The sequence below is a fragment of the Tenebrio molitor genome, chromosome 9, assembly GCF_963966145.1.
Source record: "Tenebrio molitor chromosome 9, icTenMoli1.1, whole genome shotgun sequence".
NCBI lineage: Eukaryota > Metazoa > Arthropoda > Insecta > Coleoptera > Tenebrionidae > Tenebrio > Tenebrio molitor.
The window spans coordinates 6283773-6309098 of record NC_091054.1 but is presented as its reverse complement, the minus strand read 5'-3'; the positions used below and the strand labels follow the sequence as shown (position 1 = coordinate 6309098).

Genomic DNA, 25326 nt, shown 5'->3' with positions numbered 1-25326 from the left:
GAGGAGGATTTGCAATTGCACCGCTAAAACGCCGCAACAAATTTCGTGATCTGGTGATTTTTTTGTAGATGTTGGTAGCGGCGTTGGTTCCAACAGTTGGTAGGAGTGCAGTACCAGCCAACTTTCTTTTTCTTTCCGGTTCGGCGTTCGACGTGGAAGGTTGTGTGACAATTTCAGTGAAATGTCGGAAACTCTTCAATTAAAAGGCACCCTTCTGGGTCACAATGGTTGGATTACGCAAATTGCCACCAATCCAAAATACCCCGACATGATTTTGTCGTCTTCTCGAGGTAAGAACACAGTTTTTTTGTCAACCATGCCGGCACAAAAATCCATCAATATTTGCCATTTTTACAACCATCCGTCAAAGTTTGTCGAATATGTCACTCCACAATCGTTCCCTCTGTTATTCTTTTGACATATTTAATTTTTTTTCTCATAGACAAGACATTGATTGTGTGGAAGTTGACACGTGAGGAGACACAATACGGTGTACCTCAGAAGCGCTTGTATGGCCATTCCCATTTTATCTCTGACGTCGTTCTCTCCAGCGACGGCAACTACGCGTTGTCTGGCTCTTGGGACAAGACTCTGCGCTTGTGGGACTTGGCTGCTGGAAAAACAACTCGTCGGTTCGAGGACCACACCAAGGTTTGATTAAAATCTATTCACAGCTCGATCACAATTAAATTCTCACACCCAATGCAGTTGGAAGATTTTTTGTTTATATTGTATTTAATCGCCTACGTCAACGATAGAAGTTGTTGATTGTTGGGTTCGATTTCGTAAGTATTGTGAGAACCTGTAGCATTGCAATAATCACGCTTTTCTCGCTAATAATGTATTAAGAATTTTGTCTGTTTAGGATGTGTTAAGTGTCGCTTTTTCGGTTGATAACCGTCAAATCGTGTCAGGCTCTCGCGATAAGACCATCAAGTTGTGGAACACTTTGGCCGAGTGCAAGTACACCATACAAGACGATGGTCACTCTGATTGGGTAAATATACGGCCAGTTTGACGCGAACCAATCGTGTTAACACGTTCATTAGGTCTCTTGCGTCAGATTCTCCCCCAATCACTCAAATCCCATCATCGTTTCGGCGGGTTGGGACCGCATGGTCAAAGTGTGGAACCTCACCAACTGCCGCCTCAAGATCAACCATTCCGGACACACCGGATACTTGAATACTGTGACCGTGTCGCCAGATGGCAGCCTTTGCGCTAGCGGCGGCAAAGACTGCAAGGCCATGTTATGGGACCTCAATGACGGCAAACACTTACACACGCTTGACCACAATGACATAATCACAGCTCTGTGCTTCTCGCCAAACAGGTGAGAACAACAACAACAAAATAATAGTAATGATGAGATGATATAATGATGATAACCTATAACCACTTGATAAGCTATGAGATGTTGCGGATATGGGACTGATGTTCTACTAAAACAAATTACATAATCTTTTTTTTCTGGTTCGGATTTGTGATTTTTTTTTCTTTTCGTTGAATTAGGTACTGGTTGTGTGCCGCGTTTGGGCCATCTATCAAGATTTGGGATTTGGAAAGCAAGGAAATGGTTGAAGAGCTCAGACCTGAGGTTGTTTCTCAACCTCTTAGCAAGGCTGAACCACCTCAATGCTTATCGCTGGCGTGGTCCACAGATGGGCAGACTTTGTTCGCTGGTTATTCTGATAATACTATCAGGGTCTGGCAAGTCAGCGTGTCTGCCCACTAACCTTGTTCTGTATTTTTACGACATTAATAAACAAATCAGAAAATAAGTTATATTATTTTCATTGTTTTTACTATTAAGACTAGTTGTACTTCATTATATATATAATAAAATTAGTTTTGTAAAATTATTATTTTTCTGGTGCAACGTGGGGAAATTGCATGAATCTGCAAAGGCGAGACAAATGCAGTTTTATTGCATTATTGTCGTCGGTGCTGAATCGCCATTTTCATTGGTTTAAGAGCTCGTAATCACATTTAAAGCAGTTTTTAGAGTTATTTCATAACATATTTGTTTCAAAGAAATGTATTAGATCATGGATTTTTAAAAATTGACATTAATTATAATTCAAGATGGTTGTCGGTGTATGCAACCAATAAAACACCTTGAAAGTTTTGGAATTGAGGAATTATTTGGATTTTTGATCATTTTAGACACATTTTTAATCTATTGAAGACGAATTTTATCGTAAACAAATTTAATGAAAGCTCTCCATTAAAATAAAGTTTGGTGCATTACATGAAAGCTTCTAAAAATATTAAATTGGAATTATAGGAAACAGAAATGAATATTGATTAAACCATTCAACTACGACAGAATTTGCAGTCAATCACCACCTACCAATGTTCTAAACATCACGACACATGTATTTATTACCCACCTTTGATAAAAGTTTAAACATTAAAACATACTTTAAAAAAATCCCAACAAGCGTAATTTGTAAATAACATTTTGTTTCTGTCTCTTAATGAAGCGTGCCTCATTTACACATGTACAAAACCTCATAACAGGTTCTCACTTCACGAAATAATTTTTTAAACGCTTCTACATGTTGCGTTAAATTGTTTGCAACCTTATTTTTAGTAGATGTAGGTGTTTAATAAATGGCAAACAATTTTTATTAGTCGACACTTATTAGTTTAATGTCATATTAAAAGCGAAATGGGAAAGTAAAGATATAAAAACGAGTCTAAAATTTGAACACAATGTACTGTTATCATATTTAAGGTGTAGAGGTATTTTCATATTTGGTGGCGGAAACAAAAGACTGAGAAATGTCACAAAATTGTATTGTCAGTGTCAAATTTCTCAAAGACGTTCGTGATTTTGACAGAAATGCAGCAAATTGGCAATAAGGAAGTTATTCGTCGTTGAACTAGAGAAATAATTTGTAACACATTTGATTATATGAGAATAACTTTTCCTTTTGAAGCACTGACAAAAATTGGTTTCCTTAGAATTTATTTTTTCAATCTATTTAGCGAAAATTTAAATTCACCTAGACATTCCTTTTTACGGCGTTTATGAAAAATTTGACACTGACAATACAATTTTCTGATATTTCTCAGTCTTTTGTTTCCGCCACCAAATATGAAAATACCTTTTTTTTTTTCTATTTACGTAATGCTGATTGAAAAATAATTTAATACGTTTAGGTCGCGTTCTCAAATCTAAATAAAGAATCAAAAGTGAATCTATATTATATCGTTTATGCTGATTGACGTTTGGTTTATTGTGGTGTGCCAAAATAACTCAAAATAAATAAGGATAAGAAGTAAGGTGGGATGAGACGTTGCAGAAAGATTGAGGGTTTATCACAGAAAAATATCTAACGTTATATTTTTGGACAGTTATGACAGGCAGTAAATGTGTGTACATAAGTTTCATTTTTATCATAATTAGTGGGTGGGTTTTAGAGATCACACAATTTTGTTGGGCTTTTGATTGGTGTTTCATTTTTTACTGTGAGCTATTATGAAAGATTTTATATTGGATTTGGGCGACCAACTAAAAAGTAATGACGAGCAAAATAAATTACTCAGCAAAGGTAGCAAATTAAAATTGATATGATTAAAATATTTTTTTTGGAAAATGACAAGACGCTTGGAAATGATCAAGGGACAAATTAAATTTGAATCGAATTTTCTGTTAGGTCTCTTTACTGTTTTCACTTTGTCGAAACAACCCTCTTAAAAATCATGGGGTGTTGTTTTTATTGATTCCTCATTCGTTAAAGAGTTTTTGGAAAAGATCTTGACAGCACATTTTTAACAGATCCTGCTGTTTTCAACTTTTGTGTTACATTTATTTATCTGACGTTTCATCTTTGTAACAATCATCTGAAACCACTTTTTGGCACAACATCTGCGGTTATGAATCTCGCCTGCAATAATTATTTTTGCAGCAACAAAACGACAAATAGACGTATTACTTGGCAGCAGATTCAGAGAAATCATAAAAGAAATAACACCTCCACATAAAAAATGAGACAATTTTGTTTTTGCGTCAGGTTCTGATATGAAAGGAAAATCGTGATTAAAATTGAATGATTTCTGCAATCTGAGTCTTAAAATATCTTTCAATCAATCCGCTGTACACACCATCTGTGTCTGTCATAACCTCGACCGCAACATAAACACGCAGAAGTAATGAAGCTTTGCAAGTTAAAGAAATTCAATGGTCAAGAACATGGGATAATAAAGTATTTTAAGCGTGGTGTCGACCGCTGGAGCGCCATTTGAATTCGAGTGTGGAGGTGTGGAAGCGAGTTCTCGCGGAAGTGCCGTCGTCTTTGTTAGCGTCGATCTGGAATGTAGCCGATGGAGAAGAGCGGAGCCAAGGTTGAAGAGCAATGTTGATTGCCTACTCTTGTCTCGGGTCCTTGGAGGTCGGCGCTTCCGAGAGGCGTCCCATCACGTGAGAAAATCGCCCGTTTAGACAAAAATCACAAATCGAACGTAATCAACAACACAAGTCTTTTCCCGAACCTTGTCCTAAAAATAGCGAACCGCCGCCGTACACGCCGGTTGTCGGAAAACTATAACCGTGAAAACGAGCAGTACCATTGGTGAAACGCGAGGTGTACACAGCGTTTTAAATTCTCAGGTGAACGCCAGTCCATCAAGCTGCCTTCCAGTGGTCAACTTGCGCTCAGTAATGGCGTTGTTACCTGTGCGTGTGCCCCTCGGTTGGTGTCTTTAAAAGTTCGCGTTTGCAACGTTTTAAAATAAACCGCACGCGTTTTCAAGAACCGTACCGTGGTCAAGAGTAATAATAGAGTCGCACCAGGACCTGGAACGGCTCCGTTGTTCTGCCACCGAGGGCTCTTGTGCTAACGATGTGATAGTGGTGATGTGACCCGGTGGAAAAATCGCGCTCCTCATGCCCTGGAAGGCCACTCTACGAAAGGAATGTAGATAAGGTAACCGGCTGCGTTGTTATCTGGCCAGGCGGAACAATTACGCAGAGGATCCGACAGACGCTTTTTAGCCTCGTTACGGCCCCGATTTGAGACGCGCCCTCGCCGTTTCGCCGGAAAAACCTTGCGGAACGGAGTCAATATTTACGAACGATTCGTTCGTTTCGAACAAAAAATACATGAGCCTTCCCCAAATCGGGAAAAAACTTGTTACACTCCGAGGAACGAATTAAAAGCGAATTAGGATTAAAGGCGGTCGTTAAAAACGAGAAACGAGAAAATCCGATTAAGTTATTTCAGTTATGATATCTTCATCGAGTTGTCTGTGTATAAAATTCTCTCGTGATGAAACGTGACTATAAATTACGGATAAAAATAATTAATCCCGAGAGGAATTAACTAAAATCTAATAAATTCCGAAGAATTTCTCATAATTAAGCTCTTCCAGAGTCTCCACGTGACAAGCTCAAATTGCAAAAAAATCACTCATCACCGAGTGACGAAGCGCAATCACCACTGCAAAGCTCTCGAAGGGAAGCTCTCGTTTATTACTTATTTTAAGAGCAGAACTAGCTTAATAAAACTACACCTACAATTTGGATAACGGAAATTTTGACTCTTTTTTACGGTACTTCTCAAACAGGCAACATTCCAATTGGGTGTTTTAAGTCGAAATAAATTGTAGCGGATTTGTTGGTCACCTTGTTTGCGATTTTGAATTTATTTGGTTGACGTTGAGGTATTTTCAGCAGTTGCAATTTATTGTTTCCTTGAGGAAAATTATTGGAAAATTAATTTATGGTAAATAATCGGCCAAGAGTTATTACCACCGATGTTGTGCAATATATTAATAATCTAGAGCTCAAAACGTGGACCAGAACGTGAGATTCAGATTTGGTTGATGCATCTCTTACGTAAGGTTTTCAAAATGTAGTCAATGAGTTTTCGGAATTGATGTTTTCTCATCTGAGATTTTAATGGGATGCTGGATGATAGATTTACTTACTTGCTTCGATACTTTTTTATACTCTTTGTGTACTTAAGAATGAACCGGAGTGACTACAAAATATCGAATATCGATTCTATTCACGTCATTGCATTTTTTTTTTGCATCATTTGAATCATCTTTTAGAAAATATGCCATAGCGGATGGGTTGCTACTAGAAGTGAGATTACAAAAATAGCTTCACTGACAGTCAATTCGGTGCTGCAAGATTGAATTTTTTAATCTGAAGAAAAAAAAATGTAAATGTGAAAGGATTGTTGTTGTTCGAAGTCTGATTATTAATTACTAATTTAATTGCGGTATTAGTAATAACAAATTGATTTTTGTTTGGTTTAATTAACTGAAATGTATCAAACGTTTTTAATTAAGTTTCACAAATTTTCAAATCTTCATAGGTATATTTTTTTTTTGAAATTCAATCATCTAAGATTTTATATAGTTATAACGTGGTAAATATTTCTTTCTCTCTTGTGGGAGGATAATAAAATACGTCTTTGAACTGGAGACTAATAGTGTTAAAAATAGAAATTGTAATTACACGTAAACATAACTGTGATATCAATAGCTATAATCCTAATAATGTTTTTTTCTCGTCTGGTTCTCAGCTTGATTTAAAATCCGAATTGTTTGCCGAGTTAACTGAATTTTTGCACTTAAGGAGCAAACATTTCTTATAAAATGTCTTCGGCATAGTAGATTTCAACAGCCCGAGAAAGAAATAGCTAAGTTTGACAATATCGACAAACCGTTGTGAAGTAACGTGTGTTCAAGAATAAATTCTTTTGGTACTTGCTTTTGTTTTCGTTAACGTATGACATCAGCAGCTGTCAAATATTTTGTGAAATAGGAAGCGGAGAATGAAAATACGAAATTTCAGAACCAATGGAAAGAGTTCGGAAAATTATATAAAATGGACCGAAAATGACAGTTTGTCATTTATCACAACAAATGAAGGTATGATGAGAATGAGGTTATACGTCTGAAGAATTTGTCAACTAAAACGATGATCTACGTTTGGAAAAAAGAGAGAAAATCTGCTTGACCGCAAATTTGTTTGAACGCTCGTTACCCTATTGCACCATTTGCTATAATATTGGTAGATAAATTTGGAGTAGGTATATTGGCTCAATTGGAGTTCTTTTCTTCTTTTTTTTAGTTATTTTAACTTGCTTTATTGAAAAATAGTTTCCAATTGTTTAAAAAACTTTCTGTTATATTTATTGCGAAAACGTCACAAAGTTTGACTAATGCAAATGTGGATCACGTGGAAAATGAAAGTGTTTTAATTAATCCATCACTGAGGAATTGATTTTTCGAAGTTTTTATTAAATCAATCACTCTCATGTTTATACTTTTCATTAGGAAAAAAAAATGCAAATTTGAAAGTGTTACATATTTTGTTTTTTTTTTTTTTATAAGAAATTGAAATTATTTATTTTTTGTTCGTTGACTAGTTATTAATTAGGAGTGTTTTAAAAATATATTAGATTTGGCAAACGATCGTCCAAAACATTTATTTGTAATCAAGCAGGCCGTGACTTTTCTGTCTTTTATGAACGCAAGTTGTCTTTTTAGTTGGTATGCTTTGACATTTTCTTTAGATAACCACACTTTTTAATTAAATTTTGCAAAAGAAATAATTTTCACCACTGTTTGTTGGGTAAATTAATGACGTTTGGTATCTGTGGTTTGACAGTTGATGAAGCTAACGGAAGCAAAGGGAAGCTCCAGGTCCCTGGCCATAATTTTTTTAACGCTCTTTACAGTTGGTTGCGAAAAAAACCGGAATAGAACATTTTCCTAATGTAAATTTGGTTTTATATCCATTTGTCAAGACAATACCTATCAAATGATTTTTAAAAATGTCATTGAATTTTGACAATAATTCTGACCTATCTCTCGTAAGAAAGTTTCACACTATGAAAAAATTGTAAAAATGTGTCAATTTTATTCTGGCAGTTCCCGTTTTTTTGCAACCAACTGTACCATAAAGTAGATCTTGTGAAGAATACAAATTTTAAGTGACCCACAAAAGTTTCAGTTTCTCAAAATGCTACTACAGAATGATTCGTTTTTAATTTTTTTTTTGAAAAATATTTTGCTACGATTCCCCAAATAGAAATTTGATTTATGGACTTGCTCATTCTATTTCTTAAAGAGTGCTTGTAAAATTGTTGTCAATCGCTGGCGCCAACCATTTTCTTTTTCAATTTGACCCTCCACTACAGATGTTCCATTATTTTACAAAAACGTGGAATTCAAAAAACCTTGCCAGCGTTAGTGGTGAACTTTAACGACGTTGTTAATTATAATTTAATACCTGTATACCGACGCGATAGCCAATTTCGCGTCAAAGAGTCAGCTTTTATTGTTGATTTACGACGAATTTATTGGACAACAAACGTGCGTCACCCTTGCCGATAGCAGCCTCACGTTTGTCAAATTCTTGTTGTGCAGAGCGACGCCTCTGGTCGTTGACAGTCCAGTCTTGCATTGCCAGCACTCTATGATAACCGCCAGCCATCAAAAGCGTGTCGCATTGTTTTAATGTCTTTGATAAGAACAATAAAATGTTTACACCCTTCGATTGAACGGAGTGGATGACCTCGCCGTCCTTCCATCACGGTGAATCAATTACAATGGCCTCCGCATCGAAAAACAATAATATCCCCAGACGTAGAACAAATCGGTGATTGATTCGAATTTAAACATTTTCTTCCTCTCAACTTTCACGATCTTCGGCGACAGATGAGGAGTGCGAGTCTCGAGGAAAGTGTGCCGGATGTTAAAAATCGCGAAGGTCGTTCTCGGTGCTTCTTTACTTCTTTGTCCGTTTGCTGCTGTTGATCTCGCGTACCTGGGCCGCGATTAATACAGCCACACGTGTTGTAAAGTCGAATAAAAGGTACCATAAAACGATAATTTACTAGAATTTATTTCAGTAGGCGCAGAGCGACTTGCGAGCTGCAGACCGTAACAAACTGGCTGCATTATTTCAACGATAAGACTGCAGTAATACGCGAAACGTTTCCTTAATCTCCAGGAATTGTAACAATGTTGGCTCAATTACCTGTTTCTGGACGATTGACTATTTCATTTGCAATCACTCGGAATGGAGTGGATGGCGGCAAATGGGAGGACTTCGGCTTGGGAATTTTTATGGGGAGGACCGGTCAAATCCAATTTTATGGTTCGCGAGTTTTGATTTTAAATCCGACACTTTCCGCGGCTTTCCGACGATTTATGGCCAAGTTCGCCGGCTCAGACCGTCTGCCAAGAGGGGCTTTGTCTCTGAAAAAAACTACAAACCTTTTTGTTTTATTCTTTATTGAACATATCACCTGACAAACACACCAAATAACAGAAAAATCAATTCAGATGGTTTAAGTCTTGATGTAGTTAGCTGTTCTAAGAGTGCTTGCTTCTTAATTAGAAGCCTCTCGATGTGGAGCTGAAGCGTAGTAACTCATTCGAAGAGCGATTGGCACTTCTGCAGCATCAAAATTATTCTTATATAGGGTGTTTCTGAAATAGGTGCATTAATTTTAACTGGTAATAGAACTCATCAAAAGGAACAACTTTTCTCTCTGCCATTTTGGCGAAAAACGTTGCGTAATGACTTAAAAAAGTCGGAAAGATTTTCCTAAAACCGTTCATATCTCCAAAACTAAGCTAGGTACCTAAAAACCTGAAACAACTAGATTCTTACGAAGTGGATTTTTTGCTATACGGGTAGATTTCTTTGAATTTCGATTTCTGCGTCAAAACACGTTTTCTGGATGAAAATGGACGTTTTTTTCATATTAGCGCTGATCTCAATTAGCCATTGCAGTATTTAGTGGCGTAGGGCTATTTTAGTGAAAAATCTTTCCAATTTTTTTTTGGAATTAAACATCGTTTTTCGGCAAAATGGTAGATAGAAAAGTTGTTCCTTTTGACGAGTTCTATTACCAGTTAAAATTAATGCACCTATTTCAGAAACACCCTGTATATTCGATGAAGATGAAATGGTTTTAGTGTAGTAAGTTGTTCCAAGAGTGATTGGCTTTTCTGCAGAGTAAGCATTATTGTCTGGGCTCTGATAAATCTTATTTAATCTACTTTATGTTGTTTTTTTTCTTCCTTTCACTCTTCATGTTTGCCATACTTATTATAGAAAAACATTTGCGTGATCCAACCAGTCCAACAACAAATTCGAATCGAGTTAACTTAGATTTGAAAATTAATTCAAAAATTTTGTTCGTACCTCACAAATTATATTAAAACCGCTCCGACACCAATTTAGAGCTACTAATAAAGCAGTTTAATGGCACTTACCGTATCAGGTATACCCACATGTTAAAATATTTAGCAAATGGCATTACATAATTTATTCACCGAAATGAAGCCATAAATTCCTTCTCGAGAACCTCTTATAAAAGTAATGGAATATTTGCAAGTTTTTTACGGTAAACGATAAAAATGAAATTCCAACTTTATTTGCGCTTTAGTATTATCGACAAAATTGCTACAACCGTCACTGTGTGCATGCTTTTTTCATACATTTTAGCACTTTACTGAGTCAGGTGTTGCTTAACTAGTGATTCCCATCGCAGTGCCAAGCTATTCTTCGCAAACTCTCGTTTTTTGAAGATGGAGCAAGAACTTCCAGTCGAGCGTTAATATCTGTTAATGGTAGCTTGTCAGTAGTTATGTCAACAATCAACATTCTACATTTATCCGTTAATCAGGAGCAAACACTCTGGAATGTCATCTCTCCACAACACAAAACATTTTTATTAGGAGCGTCAGACACGCGGCTAAAAGCCTTCCATTCACAGCCGAATTGGTGCTAAAGCACTCGTGTCAGCACCCCAGCGAACCACTTCTGCCCCCTTCTTTATCGTGGTAGATTTTCTCCGAGCGAGCTGTGGAACTTGAACCATAAAAAGGTTAAAGACAACATTAATTAAACGGCAAGGAGCTAAATAAGGCTCGCTCACAATAGACCCAAATTGGAGGATCGTGAAGAACAACACTTTCGCCACTAATCAAGTCGAGGTTTTGGTTCTTTGTCTGAGCGGTGTCACAGCGATCAATCACATAACAGAGAACTGTTAAAACAGGTGCAGAACAAGACCGGATAGAACAAAAGAAACCGGGACAGATAGATCGAGGCGGGAGAACCAAAAGCAAATGAAACGCGGAATGCAGGATGTAATCAGCAGGATTCAGTTATTACAAGGCTTTAAAGTCTGCCTACATGGAGTGTCATTCAAGTTGCTAAATTACAGAGTGTCTTTTTCTACTGGAAAAGCTCGAAAGCAATTTTCTCTTGTTTTGCATAAACTTATTAATACGTGGTCGGTTGTTGACTCGGCTTTATTATTTTTCTATTAGAATGCGTGCTAGGGAATCGAGGTCAAAAGGCAAATTGAATTTGTTTGATGGATTCGTGATAGAAATTTATTACCTATGGATAATTGTTGACTTTCCACTTAATTACCTTGGGTAAAGGATAACCGTAATTAGCCGATGTAAGGAAGTCAAGTTTGTACTGCTAATTTTTAATCAAACTCATAAAGAAAGGATCAGGCTGTCTTGTGGAGGTCGATGTGTCAAGTGGCTTTGATAAATGAAGTTACCACGAAACTCTTTCAACGGATTAAACCGCATCTGATTTATCAGAATTATTAATAATTATTCTAATTCGATAACGATCGAAATGGACCATTAACGTGACCACCAACTGGACCAGCAAATCTTCAGGTTCTCTGGTTCTTTAACATTTTCCTAATATAAATTATCTTCACTCCATCTTATCCTTCCTTTCCTTGGCAATACTATGGTCTTCTCTTCATTCATCTTCCCTTTTATATTTCCAATTCACTTTCATATTCACCCATTTTGAACCACCTGACGTCTACTGTTTCAATTTTTTGTCTTGATGCTAGATCTTTTACTTTCTCTAGTCCTGCACCCAGTTCTGTCTTCATTTCTTCGAAGATTCAATTTTGATCTGCCTTGTTAATACTTTATCGTTTTGTGTTCTTCTTTTTCAAATGCCTGGCAATGGGTCAGTGAAGCTTGTTATTGTTGAGAAAAGATAAAGAACCCACCGAGACCGAATAAATTTAATGGCCCCGCTTACGTTTAGCTAATTTAAATCGAATTGTAGCTTATACCAAATTTGTAGTACAGAATTAATTATGCAAATCGCATTTAGTACGTCTCACTCAATTTGTTTGTTCAACACGGAACATTCTCGTTGGCAATTTGATCCAGCTCGATGTTCCAACGACAAGAAAAAAATGATAAAAGCCCGTCGAAGATTTATCATTATTGGTTTGACGAATACAACAATAAATCAAGATTAGAATTGCTCGAAATGTCCGTTAGGAAAAAAACTGGTTATAGAGCGCCATATATGAATAAATTTATTTCCGACACAAGGAAACGACCAGGAGGAGGAATATTTCGAGTGTTGGGGCTCGCCGGCCCAGTTCGGACATGGGCCAAGGCTGGGTCGAAAAAAGAGAATCAATCCCGCCTAATTAAATTTCAACCGAAAGTTGGGTCACTTCCTATTTTGAATCGCGCGCCACAAAATGACATGACAACGTGACATCTGTAACCAGTCTTTTGTGTCGCGGCTCGTACCTCCAGGCCATGCAATTCTTCGCGCCTCTTCTGCTGCACAAAATTAACGTCGACGACGCAGTTTCAGTTTCGTTTGTAATTGTTTTGGCAATATAATGTAATTTGTGTTGTTACTTTCTGCACCGAAGAGTTGACGGGACGAGGCTCTGTAACCACTTCCATTTTCAAAATTGAAACGTCAGTTTGTTCTCTCAGCTGTCATTCAGTGTTTTCGAAGAAACTGCTCGGGAAGAGCAACAAAAAGGTATTGATTTAGTGTGTGATAAGTATATTCGGCAGTGCCCAGGCCGTAGTAAAGAATTTTGTCGTCTCCAACCTGTAATTACGATTATCCGAATGTCGATGCTTCATAATTACACCTGATTAAGTTGCATTGATGACAGGGATAATGTTGCGTAGAAAATTAATTGCTGATGGAAAATTGTGGGGGCCCTAAGGCGTCCAACCCATTCATCACTGCGGCGTCGATCAAAATGCGGGCTCGTAACGAAATTTTCTGAATACACTGTGGAGGAATGCTGTAAAACAGGATTTAACACAGATCGGTACGAATGCGAACCGATTGCGATAAGAACCTATGGGAATGATTAAGTTTTGTTTAATTTAATTGGTGTCAATTCAGATAAGTACAGGTTTCGAGAATATGCAAATATTATTTCTTAATCCGGGAGAAAAATGCGTTTTCACCGCGAAAGACTTCTAATTACTTTATTGTGCCGCACCTAGAACTGGTCTGGACCAGTGGCGTCGCACGAATTCCTCTACGTACCCAAATTCTCAACCGTCAAGTCGACACCATTTTTTAATTGTTCGAGGTTGGTGCGACTGGTCTTTGACAGTTGTCACCGTGTCGTGTATAATCGTCGTGGTGGCTAGACTGGTGGGAGTTGGGAGTGGAACAATAGAAATGTTGACAAGTTAATTAAAACATGAAGTAAATATGCAAATGCAGATGATTATAATAAAGTCAAACAATTAAGAATGTGGTTGTAACAAAAAACGGTAATATTTAAAAATGGCCGTGATTAATGGATGTGAGTCAGTGTGTTAATTGAAAGGTTAATAAATTTTAATGTACAGGTGGTCCGAAATTGTCAAGCGACTTATCCGTCAGCGGTACCAAAACGATTGGTGATAACCGTAAACGCCGCAAAAACTGGACTGAACGAAGTAGAATAATTACTCAGACTCAGAACTAGGCTGTGCGTTAATTTATTCTTCATAATGTCATTAATATTGCGTTTGTAGGTTGAGAAAATCTGATTTATTGGAAAGTTGGTGGAATGCCGATGCAAATGGTTGTAGTTTTATGGGTAATAATTTTTTGCATACGTTTTTATAGTTCTTGGGAATAAGGATCAATTGCAAAGATTGACGTTTACAGTGTTATTCAGTCTTGGCACTGGAACTTTCACTCAACTTAAAGGTGGGATATTTTATATAAAAACGTGCAGTTTAAAATAAAAGTGACAAAGCGCAGATCGTAAAATCATCGAGTTTTATTGGAATATAGTTTTATTACTCATAAAAATAAATAAGCGTCGATTTCGTGCAATTTCGCTGAAAATAACGTCAATCTTAGACCGCACTTATTTAATAGTCTTATTTTTTACAAGGGTAAGAAAATGTGATTGGATATTCGAAAATTCAGCGGTCAGCTGAAAAAACTTCAAAAATAACGTTTGACGTTTCTGTGGTGTTTGTCAGAGTTTTATTTATCCAACAATAGTTTTATTATTTATAACTTTTAAAATACTTCTGCTTAATATGTCATTTAATGAGCTTGCTTTTGTTTCCTTTAACGTATGGCGTAGCTTCATCAACTGTCAAACGTCATTTTATTTAGCAAGAAACGAATAAGCAGCGGTGTGAGTTATTTCTTTATTAAAAAAAACAGGCCTTTCTAGATCCAACAAAATAGAATTTTCGTCGTTTTCTTTGGCTGACATAATGGTTTAGAACTGTCAACTGACAGATGTCAAACGTCGTTTATTCGGCGAACAAGCGGTGGTCCAATTTTTTATCTTTTGTAAAACACAGTTGTTTTCATAACTAACCAATGAGACTTAATTAGTTTACAATTATCGTAGATTTTGATGAAATGACGATCAAAGTGAGGTTATGTACCTGCAGGAAATGTCAAAGCAAAAAGACGAGCTGCGTTTGTAAAAGAGAAAGCACGGCCTACTTGACCACAAATTTTTTGAACTCTCGTTAGATTAGTGACAGTCGTCATGGTGACGGAATAAAGACTGGTACTAAAAAACGACGAACGAATTAATTTCGAAACCTAATTTCTGTCAAAACTTCCGTTGTTTTATTTATCAAAATGCCTCTCCTGCCTTTATGGATGCGACCCCCTGGCATCATAAAATCCAAATTTGATATTGTAAGTTCGTTAAAAATGAAAATTTGCTCATTTAATGGACTAGAGTTATGGCGTTACCGTAATAACTTTACGCAAAATAATGAAATGTCACTTTTGACACTCTTCGTAGGCAATTTAATGGCTGAAAAAATTCCAAGTTCCACGGTTGTGGTTAGCATAAATCATGCACCGTCAAAATAATGGTTCTACTTAAAAAGATTATCCAATTTGAAGGTCAGTTTATTGTTGTAATGAACATAAATATCGGTACTGTTTTGGAATCGTAAAGCTCGGAGAAAGTCGATGCTGAAAGAGTGTACAAAAGGGAAAAGTTGTCTGAAAAATATTATTTGTTCTTACTTCCAACACCATCATTTCATTCGACTGAGTGATAGAAAATGCGAAAATAAAGAACGTATAGTTTGGTTTCGGCGGAAGTGTCATTCACCTTATTTTTGCCAGCAGAAATATTTTCAGCTAGACTTAAAGGTTTTGTCAATTTATTGCAACATGGCGAAGAACACAAAGGTACGGAAATATGGACAGGACACAATTTATGATGATTTTTTATTTTGCCGGGACTTGTTCGGAGTCACTTTGCGATCCTTCAGAATCGGTAAAAGGTGTTTCCGGCGTGTTGTCTTGCAATGTTCGACATGAAACCTGATATGTATCATCGAGTGCTAGTTCGAAGTGGCGGTTTATTAGCATTTTAAACCGATTTTAATAAACAACCTGACAGTTACAAATTAATTTAGCGTTACGGCGTGTCCATTAATTTCCTTTTAATTTCTCGGCCATTCCTCGGCGATTCCTCTCAATTTGCGAATCGAAAGAGGTCGGTTATAAATAAAGAGGAGTCGAGTCGATAGCGATACTCCTGGAGAGATTCTTCGCACTCGTCCGTCACAACAGGAAAAACAACACTACCGTTTATTTTGACTGGGTTTAGAGCTAATATTTTCTTTATTATGCAAAATAATCCGACCAACAGTCGATAAATCACTCAGTGCGTCGCTATTACGTGGAAGAGGTGCGCTCTTGGTCATAATCATTGCCCGATGCCGGTCGAAACAGGTCGCGACTCCTATTTCTGGGCCACTGTCTGCTTTTAATGGATGTTTCAATTCTGTTTTATATCTGAGTGGGCGTTTTATGTCACATTTCATCGAGATAATGTACAAAAGGAATATTTCTAACTCCGTTTGATTTTTCTTTTCTTGTTCCACGTATGTATTTGGATGTTGGCCAACATAAATCCAATTTATCTAAATCGAACATTGCCACCGATTGAGTGCCGGGCATCCCCCCGCCGAAGGCGAGCATTAATTTTATTTCAAACATTGCAACGCACCACTTTGATTTATTGCCAGATCGGCCAACAAAAGTATTTTAAAAGACGACCGAGTTTATTGCGCATGTCAAAAGCCCACACTTGAGTAAGCTCATTGTAAATTACGAATGTCACAATAAAAGAACGAAAGCCGTAGGCAGAGCTTTATTTAGGAGCCATGCCATATCGGCTACTTCCTGATGACCAGATTTGAATGGTCTGGAGGGCTTCGTCGGCAACTTTTTCCGTCCTACTGAAGAGTTGTCCGTGCTACTGAGGCTGTCACGAATGAACAGAATAATTTTGCTTGGAAGGAAAGAAATGAAAGCAGTAAAACGACGAGAAAATATGCGAGAAGTGAAAAGAAAGAAATTCACAAGAATTTACACAGAGGTTAAAATGAAGAATGCAATAATTGATTCATCGCCCTGCAGGAAACAGAAGCAGAAAAGAAATTCGGGAAATGGATGGTCGTAAGAATGAAGAAAATTGAAAAAAATTAGGAAGGGAAAGAATGATTTATGTACATATTTGGTAGATTATTAAAAATCATAATCATTGAGGGAGCAGAGATCTAAGAATATGATGAAATAATAAGAAAATAAAAGTAGATCAAACAGATAAAATTAAAATATGTAGAATAAATGAAAACAAACATGAAATTAAAGAAAAAAAAACTGAAGAATGAAAATGAAGGCGAAAGAAACAAACCAAAAAATTAACAGAAAAAGTGAGAGAATGAAAGAAAAAGAAATTAACGTAAGAGAAAAAAAAGTGAGATAATATTGAAGGATAAAGGCCATCAAAAGAAACAATTACTTTAAGGATGCATGCGGCGCTTTTAGGAAAAGTATACCAAGAAAAAATCAAGAGAGGTAAAGAAAATGAAAGCGAGAAAATTGTAAGGGACAGAATAAATGCACAAAATTGTGTGTAAACTAATTTATAAATGATTTATTTTGTTTCAGTACATTTAATGCTGGTCATAACTCATAACAGTGAAAGAAACATAAACATAAAATTTTAAGAAAACTGAAGGAGAACTGGATGGGAGCTTTTAAAAGGAGCATAATGTGAAAATTATAGCGGATAATATATTACAATATAATTATAATGTAAGAATAATATGTTATATTGTAATTATAATATATTATCTTATAATTATAATAATTAAATATAAAATGATATATTGTAAGCGTAACCATAATATATTATAATTATGCTTTTAATATATGAATAATTTTCATTGTAATAATGAGATGGTGTTAATAATAAAAATAATAATAACCGGGACTCCCCTATTATGAAAGCACTACTATTATTCAATCAAGTTAAGCAGTGTCGGGTTCGATTAGTGTTTGAATGGGTGGCCGCCGAGGAAATTTGTTATTTTAATACTTCATGCTTCATTACTTGATTTCAGTTTTGTCCGATGGTGAGATCTATAATGTCCTATGAATAAACTCTGACGTGACTGTCGTGTAATGGGCGTAATGCAAAATAAAAATAAAAAAGTTGTATTTTCAATGGAGAGATTGATAGAAATATCCGTAACGTGGAATAAATCCGGCCCCGATGCTGTGCCCTCTTTTTTATAATGTAGGAAACCAATTACAGGACAAGATAAATATAAACAAACGAAATAGAAATGAAAAGTGAAACTAAAAGTGGACCACAAATTAATTTTAGATTAAGTAGAACAAAATGGAATTGTTTGGTTTGAACACATTTAAAGAGACATGCCAGAAGATATTAGAAAAACGAACGAAAAGATCTTGTAGACAAATGCACAAAGTTTTCGCTGGAATAAAGACTTACGCGAATGGTACGAAGTAAATAAGTATATTTAAAAAAATTAACCAAAAGAAGATAATTTGAACGGGTCTATAGACCAAACGTATAAATTAGATGTGATTCTTTAATGAGCGTATAATCACGAGGATGAAAATTCCAACACGAGCCGTAGGCGAGTGGTTGAATCATCCGAGTGAATAATAGCCATTATAGACTATACTTTCTCCTCGACTATACCAAGAAAAAACAATCCAAACGCATCCAATTGACAATCTGCCCGTGATAGAATGAAAATACGAGCGATGCGATAGGCCGAATATTCAACAAGAATGCATTCATTCTACTTTTGTAAAAAATTTGAGTCAGTTGTAACATGATCGAATTATTGAAAAAGAGATAGCTTTAAAAGAAAGCAAACATCCGTAGAATCTATAAAAATACAACAAATATACACCATCCAAAGTTTGTTTGAGAAAAAGCAATTTTACATAAACTATCTTATTCAGATTTTTCCGGCATTTTTTCAACGCTTTTAGTTGGAACTCGCGCACATTTATACAGTTTTCAATTCCTGAGAAATCCTGAATCAGTGGACTTATTTTATTTGTGTGTTTACAGTTTAAGAACAAAGAAAAATAAACAATCCCAGTATAAATTAAATAGCGATTTTAAGAACTCCCGTTTTCTGGGTTTCATTAATTTTCACTTTATACCAACGCAACAGTACTCGCAATTTCGATTTACGTCTATTTTCATTAATAAATCATATCCCTCTGAGACTGCACTTTATTTTCAGCACGCATGTTTACAACTGAAGTCACAATTCGAAAAGCGGATTTCTCAGAATTCTCTATTTATTTTTTACATGACTTCGAATCGCACCGGCACGAGAAACACGCAGATAATTTGTCATTTAAGCTGCCGCGGATGCCTTTTTAGGATCTAATTTATTTTTTATCGTAGTACTACGTCTGCACGTAGCGCTGCGGTACAACAACGTTTATGCCATCCCAGCTCAAATGACAAAGTCTTCTCGTTATCAAGTGAGAGTGTCATTTTTATTCGCTTGTTGTTTTGACAAATTAAACACTCGCCGTAATTTATTAAAGGTACTACGACGCCGGCGACATCGCTTTTCTTTTTAATTGCACAATTAGTTAAACGTTACAAGTACCACAACAAGTACCAAGCATCGCGCAGTGCTAGAAGCGTACTACAGCAAGGTTTATAGGCTTTAGATGTTACAACTGACAAGAATAATTGCACCTAAACCTTCTTTTACAATTACACGTCTTCTGTGACTGAAATATGAGCCACTCTGTACATTCTTTCCAAAAACAAATATATTTTTTGATTCAAATATTCATCTTGTTAACTGGATTCCCTTGAAATTTTTCTTCTATAAAAAAAATATTTTTCGACATTCTTCTAGGTGCTGTAGATTCTAGACACTCTAGATTCTTGAAATATAAATGACATTTATTTCGGTACTGATCAAGTACCACAGTACCTTGATATATTTTTGAATTGAAAGACCAATAATAATTATTGTTCCATAAATTTAAGAATCTATACGTGTTTTCTCTCAAAAACCACCTTTGGATTATTTCTGGGCCCATCAAAAATTCTTCAGTTTCCAAAAAAGTTGAAATAGCATTTTCAGCTTCATAGATTTTCATTAGTGATTTGTTTCGGTACCAGATAGTCCAAAAATCACTCATCAAAATCTACTTGGTGTTCCTTTTTGGTTTCGTTTTATTTTTGAGGTCAAAATTTTTGGCCTGCGCACCATACAGCTCTCCGCCAGACCACATGTTTGCGTCGTAGAAAGTCGAATACCGCGAGTGAAATTTATAGCATGGCTCGATTATACATTTAAATTGCCTCCAGCCGAACCCCGAATAATTTTATCTCTGCCATCCATCGAGGTGTGAAAAGCGTGAGAAACCCATGTGTGTTTTTGGAGCAATTAAAACATTTTTGCGTCTGTCGGTGTAGGCGTAGGAATTAAGAAACCACGAGAGGTACCGAAGACGTGCAGGAATCCAACAATAACACATTGTCTTGGTCCAAGCGATTCCTTTGATCCCTCCATTTGGGCGTAGCCCAGAGAATTTCCCAAATGTGAATGATCGAATTTTATTTGCCAATAACTCGGATTAATGATTTCGTAGGAATTGTTTTCGGATAATTTATGAATCGAAGTTTGTACGATCACCACCAGTCGGGATCATTAGCATAAACACGGTCTTCATATATCTACACCTACAAGAATCCTGATCGGGATCTATGAGAAATGCTCGGCGCTCGACGACGACTTAACCTTTTAAACCTTTCCGATTGAGATGTTCAATCGCTTTCGATTTTTTCTAATTGGTGCACGGTTATCGGTGCCCTGTAGGTATTTGGTGTGCGTAAATAGTAATTAGATTCCTCCTGGGAACCGCAGACTGGTTTTATCGTTCCCAACGATCTTGATTTAGTGGCGGCTATCGCGCAAATTTTTAATTAGAAAAATCATAAACGCAGAGAGTGGCCCATTAGGAATGCCTTTCCCTCGCTGCGCTCGTCCAAATTTTGGGACTTGCATTTTTCCCGACGTATCAGATCAAATCAGGTCGCAGATTAATCCGTCATGAGTGACACTCATCTGACAGGCGAGGCCAACTTTGATCCCACAGAGGTGAGGGTGTGGTGGTGTCAAAATGCCCCAGAGACTGACGTCATTCCTTCCATTGTTCGGTCATCGGTGCATGCAAAAAGTTGTTATTAAATTTCAAGCTTGATTATCAAAGTTTTATCAAGTTTGACTTGAGAATTCAAGATTTTGAAAATGTTCAAAAAAAAGTGTAATATACAGGGTGTTATTGAAATGCGTGGACAAATTTTAACCACGAGCAACTAGTTTCATGTACAACTCGTAAAAAATATTTAAAAAATTCTATGTCAAAAAATAGAATGACATTTTATATTTTATAAAATATGATATAGAGGGTGTATTTTTAAAATGTGCCGAAATTTTACCTACGACGTTGTGTGACAACGTAGAAAACTAAAAACAATAAATGTCATTTTATTTTTTGACATAGAATTTTTTAAATATTTTTTACGAGTTGTACATGAAGCCAGTAGCTCGTAGTTAAAATTTGTTCACGCATCTCAATAACACCCTGTATATTATATAAATTACATATACATACATATTATTATGGATGGTAGTACTTGGAGGAATCAGGAACAAGGCATAAATAATTAATGAGTCATAATGAGTCAATAAAGGTGATTTTTGCAAATTAAGCAGTGTCGTTTTCGTTGTTCTCAGGCCTGACCTGACCTGACGAGTGACGACGATGTGAGTATGTTGCGTGACGATTTTAGCGTGTCGCGTGACGATTTTGGCGTGTCGCATGAAACTAAAATAACCAACCTCTAGCCTTAATTCGCCTCCAGTCACCGTTAGAAGCACGCCTGAGAACATTTTAAAATGCAAATGGTGGAAACGTACCGTGTAATTTTGTTTAATTATCAAATCCGACCTGTGTAGCACTTTGTTGGTTGAGTTTTTTTCTCCTGAACTCACATTCAGTTCGCATCGAGCTTATCCAATCAAAAATTGGTGGAGCTGCAAATGCGGGTCGTACAGGAAACGCCAGCGGAAGTGCCTATTGATTACAAAATTTTAGGGAAACACTTTCACATGCAATAGAGTGTGCAGCATAATTGCAGCAAATGACGGCGTAATAACGAAATTTTTTCCTCGGCGAGATTCTCGCCAGTTCAACGGCGAAATTCAGGCTTGTAATTATTGTTATTATCGCAATCAATGTGAGGATTTAAAAAAACGTTTTGAGGAGCGATAGATGTTCGATTTGTTGATTGCAAAATTATGCGTAATGTCTGCTCGGCAGATGCAAAAGTTGAGCATGAATTATTCTTTTAATGGCGTCAGTTGAACTTTGAAAAGTGAAACATTTTGGAAACGCGTTCGAAAAATATTTGCGTAGAGAACAATTTAAAAAGTAATTAGAGCAAGCCGTGGATAACGCAACATATACTCATTTCCATAAAAATTGCAACATTTAGAAAGTGTGACCGACTTTGTTGAAATTTTTGCAAAATGGCACATTAGTATAACTATAATTAAAATGATAATAAGTGATTGGAGAAGATCTCTAAGCCTGTCTTTTTCTAAGAAAACGTAATTCTTGCAGTGCAGGGGCGGGTGTTATCCTGTTGAATTGTAGTATTATTCAGATAAGATTAGTTTGTATTGTAGAGAAGATATTTATTAGTACCACAGCTTCAGGATAATGATCGTTTCGAATTGTCGCGACAAAACATATAAATTGCTTGTAAAAGGTTACAAACAATTAGCATTTCTTACTGACTCTCAGGAATAAATGACTGTTTCTTTTTACGTTTGCATTTTTACTTAATGTGCAGAATTCTCTGCAACAACATGTTTTCTCTCAATAACCATTAAGATTATTCTAAAAACAGTCTTACAAGATTTCTGATGCTATTTTATTCTGTTAGCGTACCGTTATGTTTAATTACCTGTTTTCTTTCAATAAAACATAATTTAATGAGTTTAAACTTTCTTCACCATGGCTATATAATTTTAATTTATGCAGTGGAAGGTGATCGAGTGTTTTAGATCGCCAACAGAGTTTCACTCTTATAAAATCTTCGATGAAAATATGTAAAGTTTATTTTCTTATAAGATTTTCAAGATAGTAATGCGATTATTAATAATTTTTTGCAAATGCATCGTTGACAATAAGTTGGTAATAAAACTGTTGTTTGCCCCTTGTTAAATGTAAAATTTTCGAAATGTTTTTAATTAAACGTTCAAATTGTTACTCCAGACCTGCGTCCCACTGAAACTTTATGGAACCATTTTCTTTTAGAATCGTAGGGGACAGAAATGTTGGTGAATTATTGGAACTCCTCTCGAAGTCAGTAATGGAAACGTATTTTTAATAAAAAATTAAGAGTTTTTGTTTTAAGAGACAACGGTCTTTGACTTTCACGTCTGAGGTTAAGTCAAGAGTGACAGATGACACTGCAAAGCTAGGACGTTTCATATATTTCTCATGTTATGTTACAATTCTTAACCCACTTTTCATATTAATAATTGAACTGACAACTGTTACGTACCACTTTTATTATTTTATTGCAAGGTTTCTAAAAAAAAATTTTCAAACCCGCAATTGTCTGAGACGTTACTCCAGACCCGACTCCCATTGAAGTATCATGGGAAATTGTAAATTACAGAAATAATGGATAATTTATTATGATTATTATTCTACCTGAGGATCGTAACTAAAACTGAAACCAATTTTTTCTTAACAATGAAAACTTTATATTTGTTATTTTTGACATTCATGTTTGAGATTAATTCACTAATTCACTAGTAATAGTTGACAACTTCTAATTTTTTTCTCAGTGCAATTCATAACTGAACTGTTGACCTTTGTCCTGACTTGAATCCCATTGAATTTTTATGGACAGTAAATAACCTGGCGTAATTTTTTTATATTTTTCGTGGAATTTTGACATTATTGAGCTTGGTCCAGACTTGAGTCCCATCGAATCATTATGTATTTTTTTAGTTATGGACGGCAGATTTTAATGGTTATTGGAATTTCTTCCATGCAAGGTATTAATTAAAATTGATTTAAACTCAGATTAAATCTGACTAAATAATTTTAAATTCCAAAATAAATATAATCTTTCAGGCTATTTTTTATGGACAGGTATATTGGGAAACGTCCTCCACAAGAACTTTTTTATTTATTTTCTAGAGAGTAACCAACATCGAGGTTAATTACTTATTATTTTTTATGTTATCTTACATCCTTTCCTTATTTGTTAATGTTTGCGTATCAAATATCTCTTTTTTACTACATTGTTTTTACATACGTCCACATAAATTTATTTTTGTTCTTTACGATAATATCTCCTGTTGAATATATTAGAGAAAGTGTGAAACCAGTGAGACAAAGAACCGTTACTCATCCACTGTTATTGTTTCAGACATTGTCTCCGAGTTTCCTTGTTGCCTTATCTGTTGCAACAATTTGGGACATCTCAAAACCATAATTTTTTTCCAAGCCACGTTTTATGTTCCATATCCTTTGACATTCGCTCTTAATTGTCGATAAAACTAGTTCACAATTTTTATTACTGGTCTCTGGTTTATTAATCATCCGGAAATTGTTTTTTACCTGTTTTTTCTTTCTCATTCTCTCATTTTCCACCTTGAAATATTTCTTCACGATCTAATTCTGCCATAATATGCCACCGCAAATTTGTCTGAATTTTTCTTTTTTCATCATTTCCTCTTTTGGTCGCGATTGGCACTTCCAGTTGTTCCACTTTGCAGCTTCCATTTTCTCACGTCGAACTACAGTTAGCACCGAGTTCCACCATGATTTCGTACCTCCGCTCGCTTTTTGTCGCCCTGTTTTGTCCTTTTTTTTTTGTAGACAAATTACTTTTATTTTTAAAATGATAGTGCTTTGTCATCCCTCCCGTAATTATTACCCTCGCTGCGAATAAAAAGTTCCACTTTATACCCTTCGCCCAGTTGTCGACCTCAACTTCGTCTCGGTCTTCAATCTCTGGGCTTAGCACAAAAAGACTCACTTCTACTCTTAATAATATAATCTACTCTTTTTCTAATTTTGGTTGGTGTGTACGATTAAAAAATATGTTTCAAGTGAAAAAAGGCTTCGAAGGATTCTCTGAAAAAATCTCACTTTTTTTTCTGATTCTTTTTGGAATTAAACCGAACTTTTTTCACTTAACGTGGGATTTTGTCTTGTACCACCTATGGGCTTCAGTCCAAGAGCCAAAACGAAACATTTGTTCCGCGCCAAGCCAAAACACGATAATTAACATCATCGATACATTCCCCAAAGGAAACACAAATAACTTCGCACATGCTTTTTGTTAGTTATGATGTTTATTAACCAGTTGGAGCGATTGCCAAATGCATTCTGTGGCTTCGCAGGTTTCATCCACTAATTTAGGAGATTTGTCGTCTTTGGGTTATTATTAGAGTGACAGTGACCCAAATCGTGGTTGTCTCAAACTATAATTGAGACGACGGTCTATAAAAAGTCACCCGATTTCTAAATATTTTATATTTACACAGCGCACAACGATGGGACCTTTTCTGTAACAAACCGAACATTCCCCGACGATTTACACATAGTTTAAATTATGAACAGCGGGACTGCATATTTTT

At 36.0% G+C, this 25326-nt stretch overlaps 2 protein-coding genes across 3 annotated transcripts in view; both read left to right on the top strand.

Annotated features, from left to right (window-relative positions):
* The first annotated feature begins 118 nt into the window (after positions 1 to 118).
* Rack1 (Receptor of activated protein kinase C 1) lies at positions 119 to 1781 on the top strand. Its single transcript, XM_069057975.1, has 5 exons — positions 119 to 290; positions 443 to 651; positions 866 to 997; positions 1050 to 1333; positions 1513 to 1781. Exons 1-5 carry the CDS (start codon positions 182 to 184, stop codon positions 1733 to 1735), a joined length of 957 nt encoding a protein of 318 aa, XP_068914076.1. The 5' UTR covers positions 119 to 181; the 3' UTR covers positions 1736 to 1781.
* A 2669-nt stretch (positions 1782 to 4450) lies between these two features.
* dgo (ankyrin repeat domain containing protein 6 diego) overlaps positions 4451 to 25326 on the top strand; it is a 41212-nt gene continuing 20336 nt past the window's right edge. Inside the window, exon 1 of one of the 2 annotated variants that reach the window (XM_069057946.1) lies at positions 4451 to 4934. The gene's annotated coding sequence lies outside the window, so the exon portion shown is untranslated. The remainder of the gene's footprint in view (positions 4935 to 25326) is intronic. The other variant, XM_069057947.1, reaches the window with a different exon arrangement.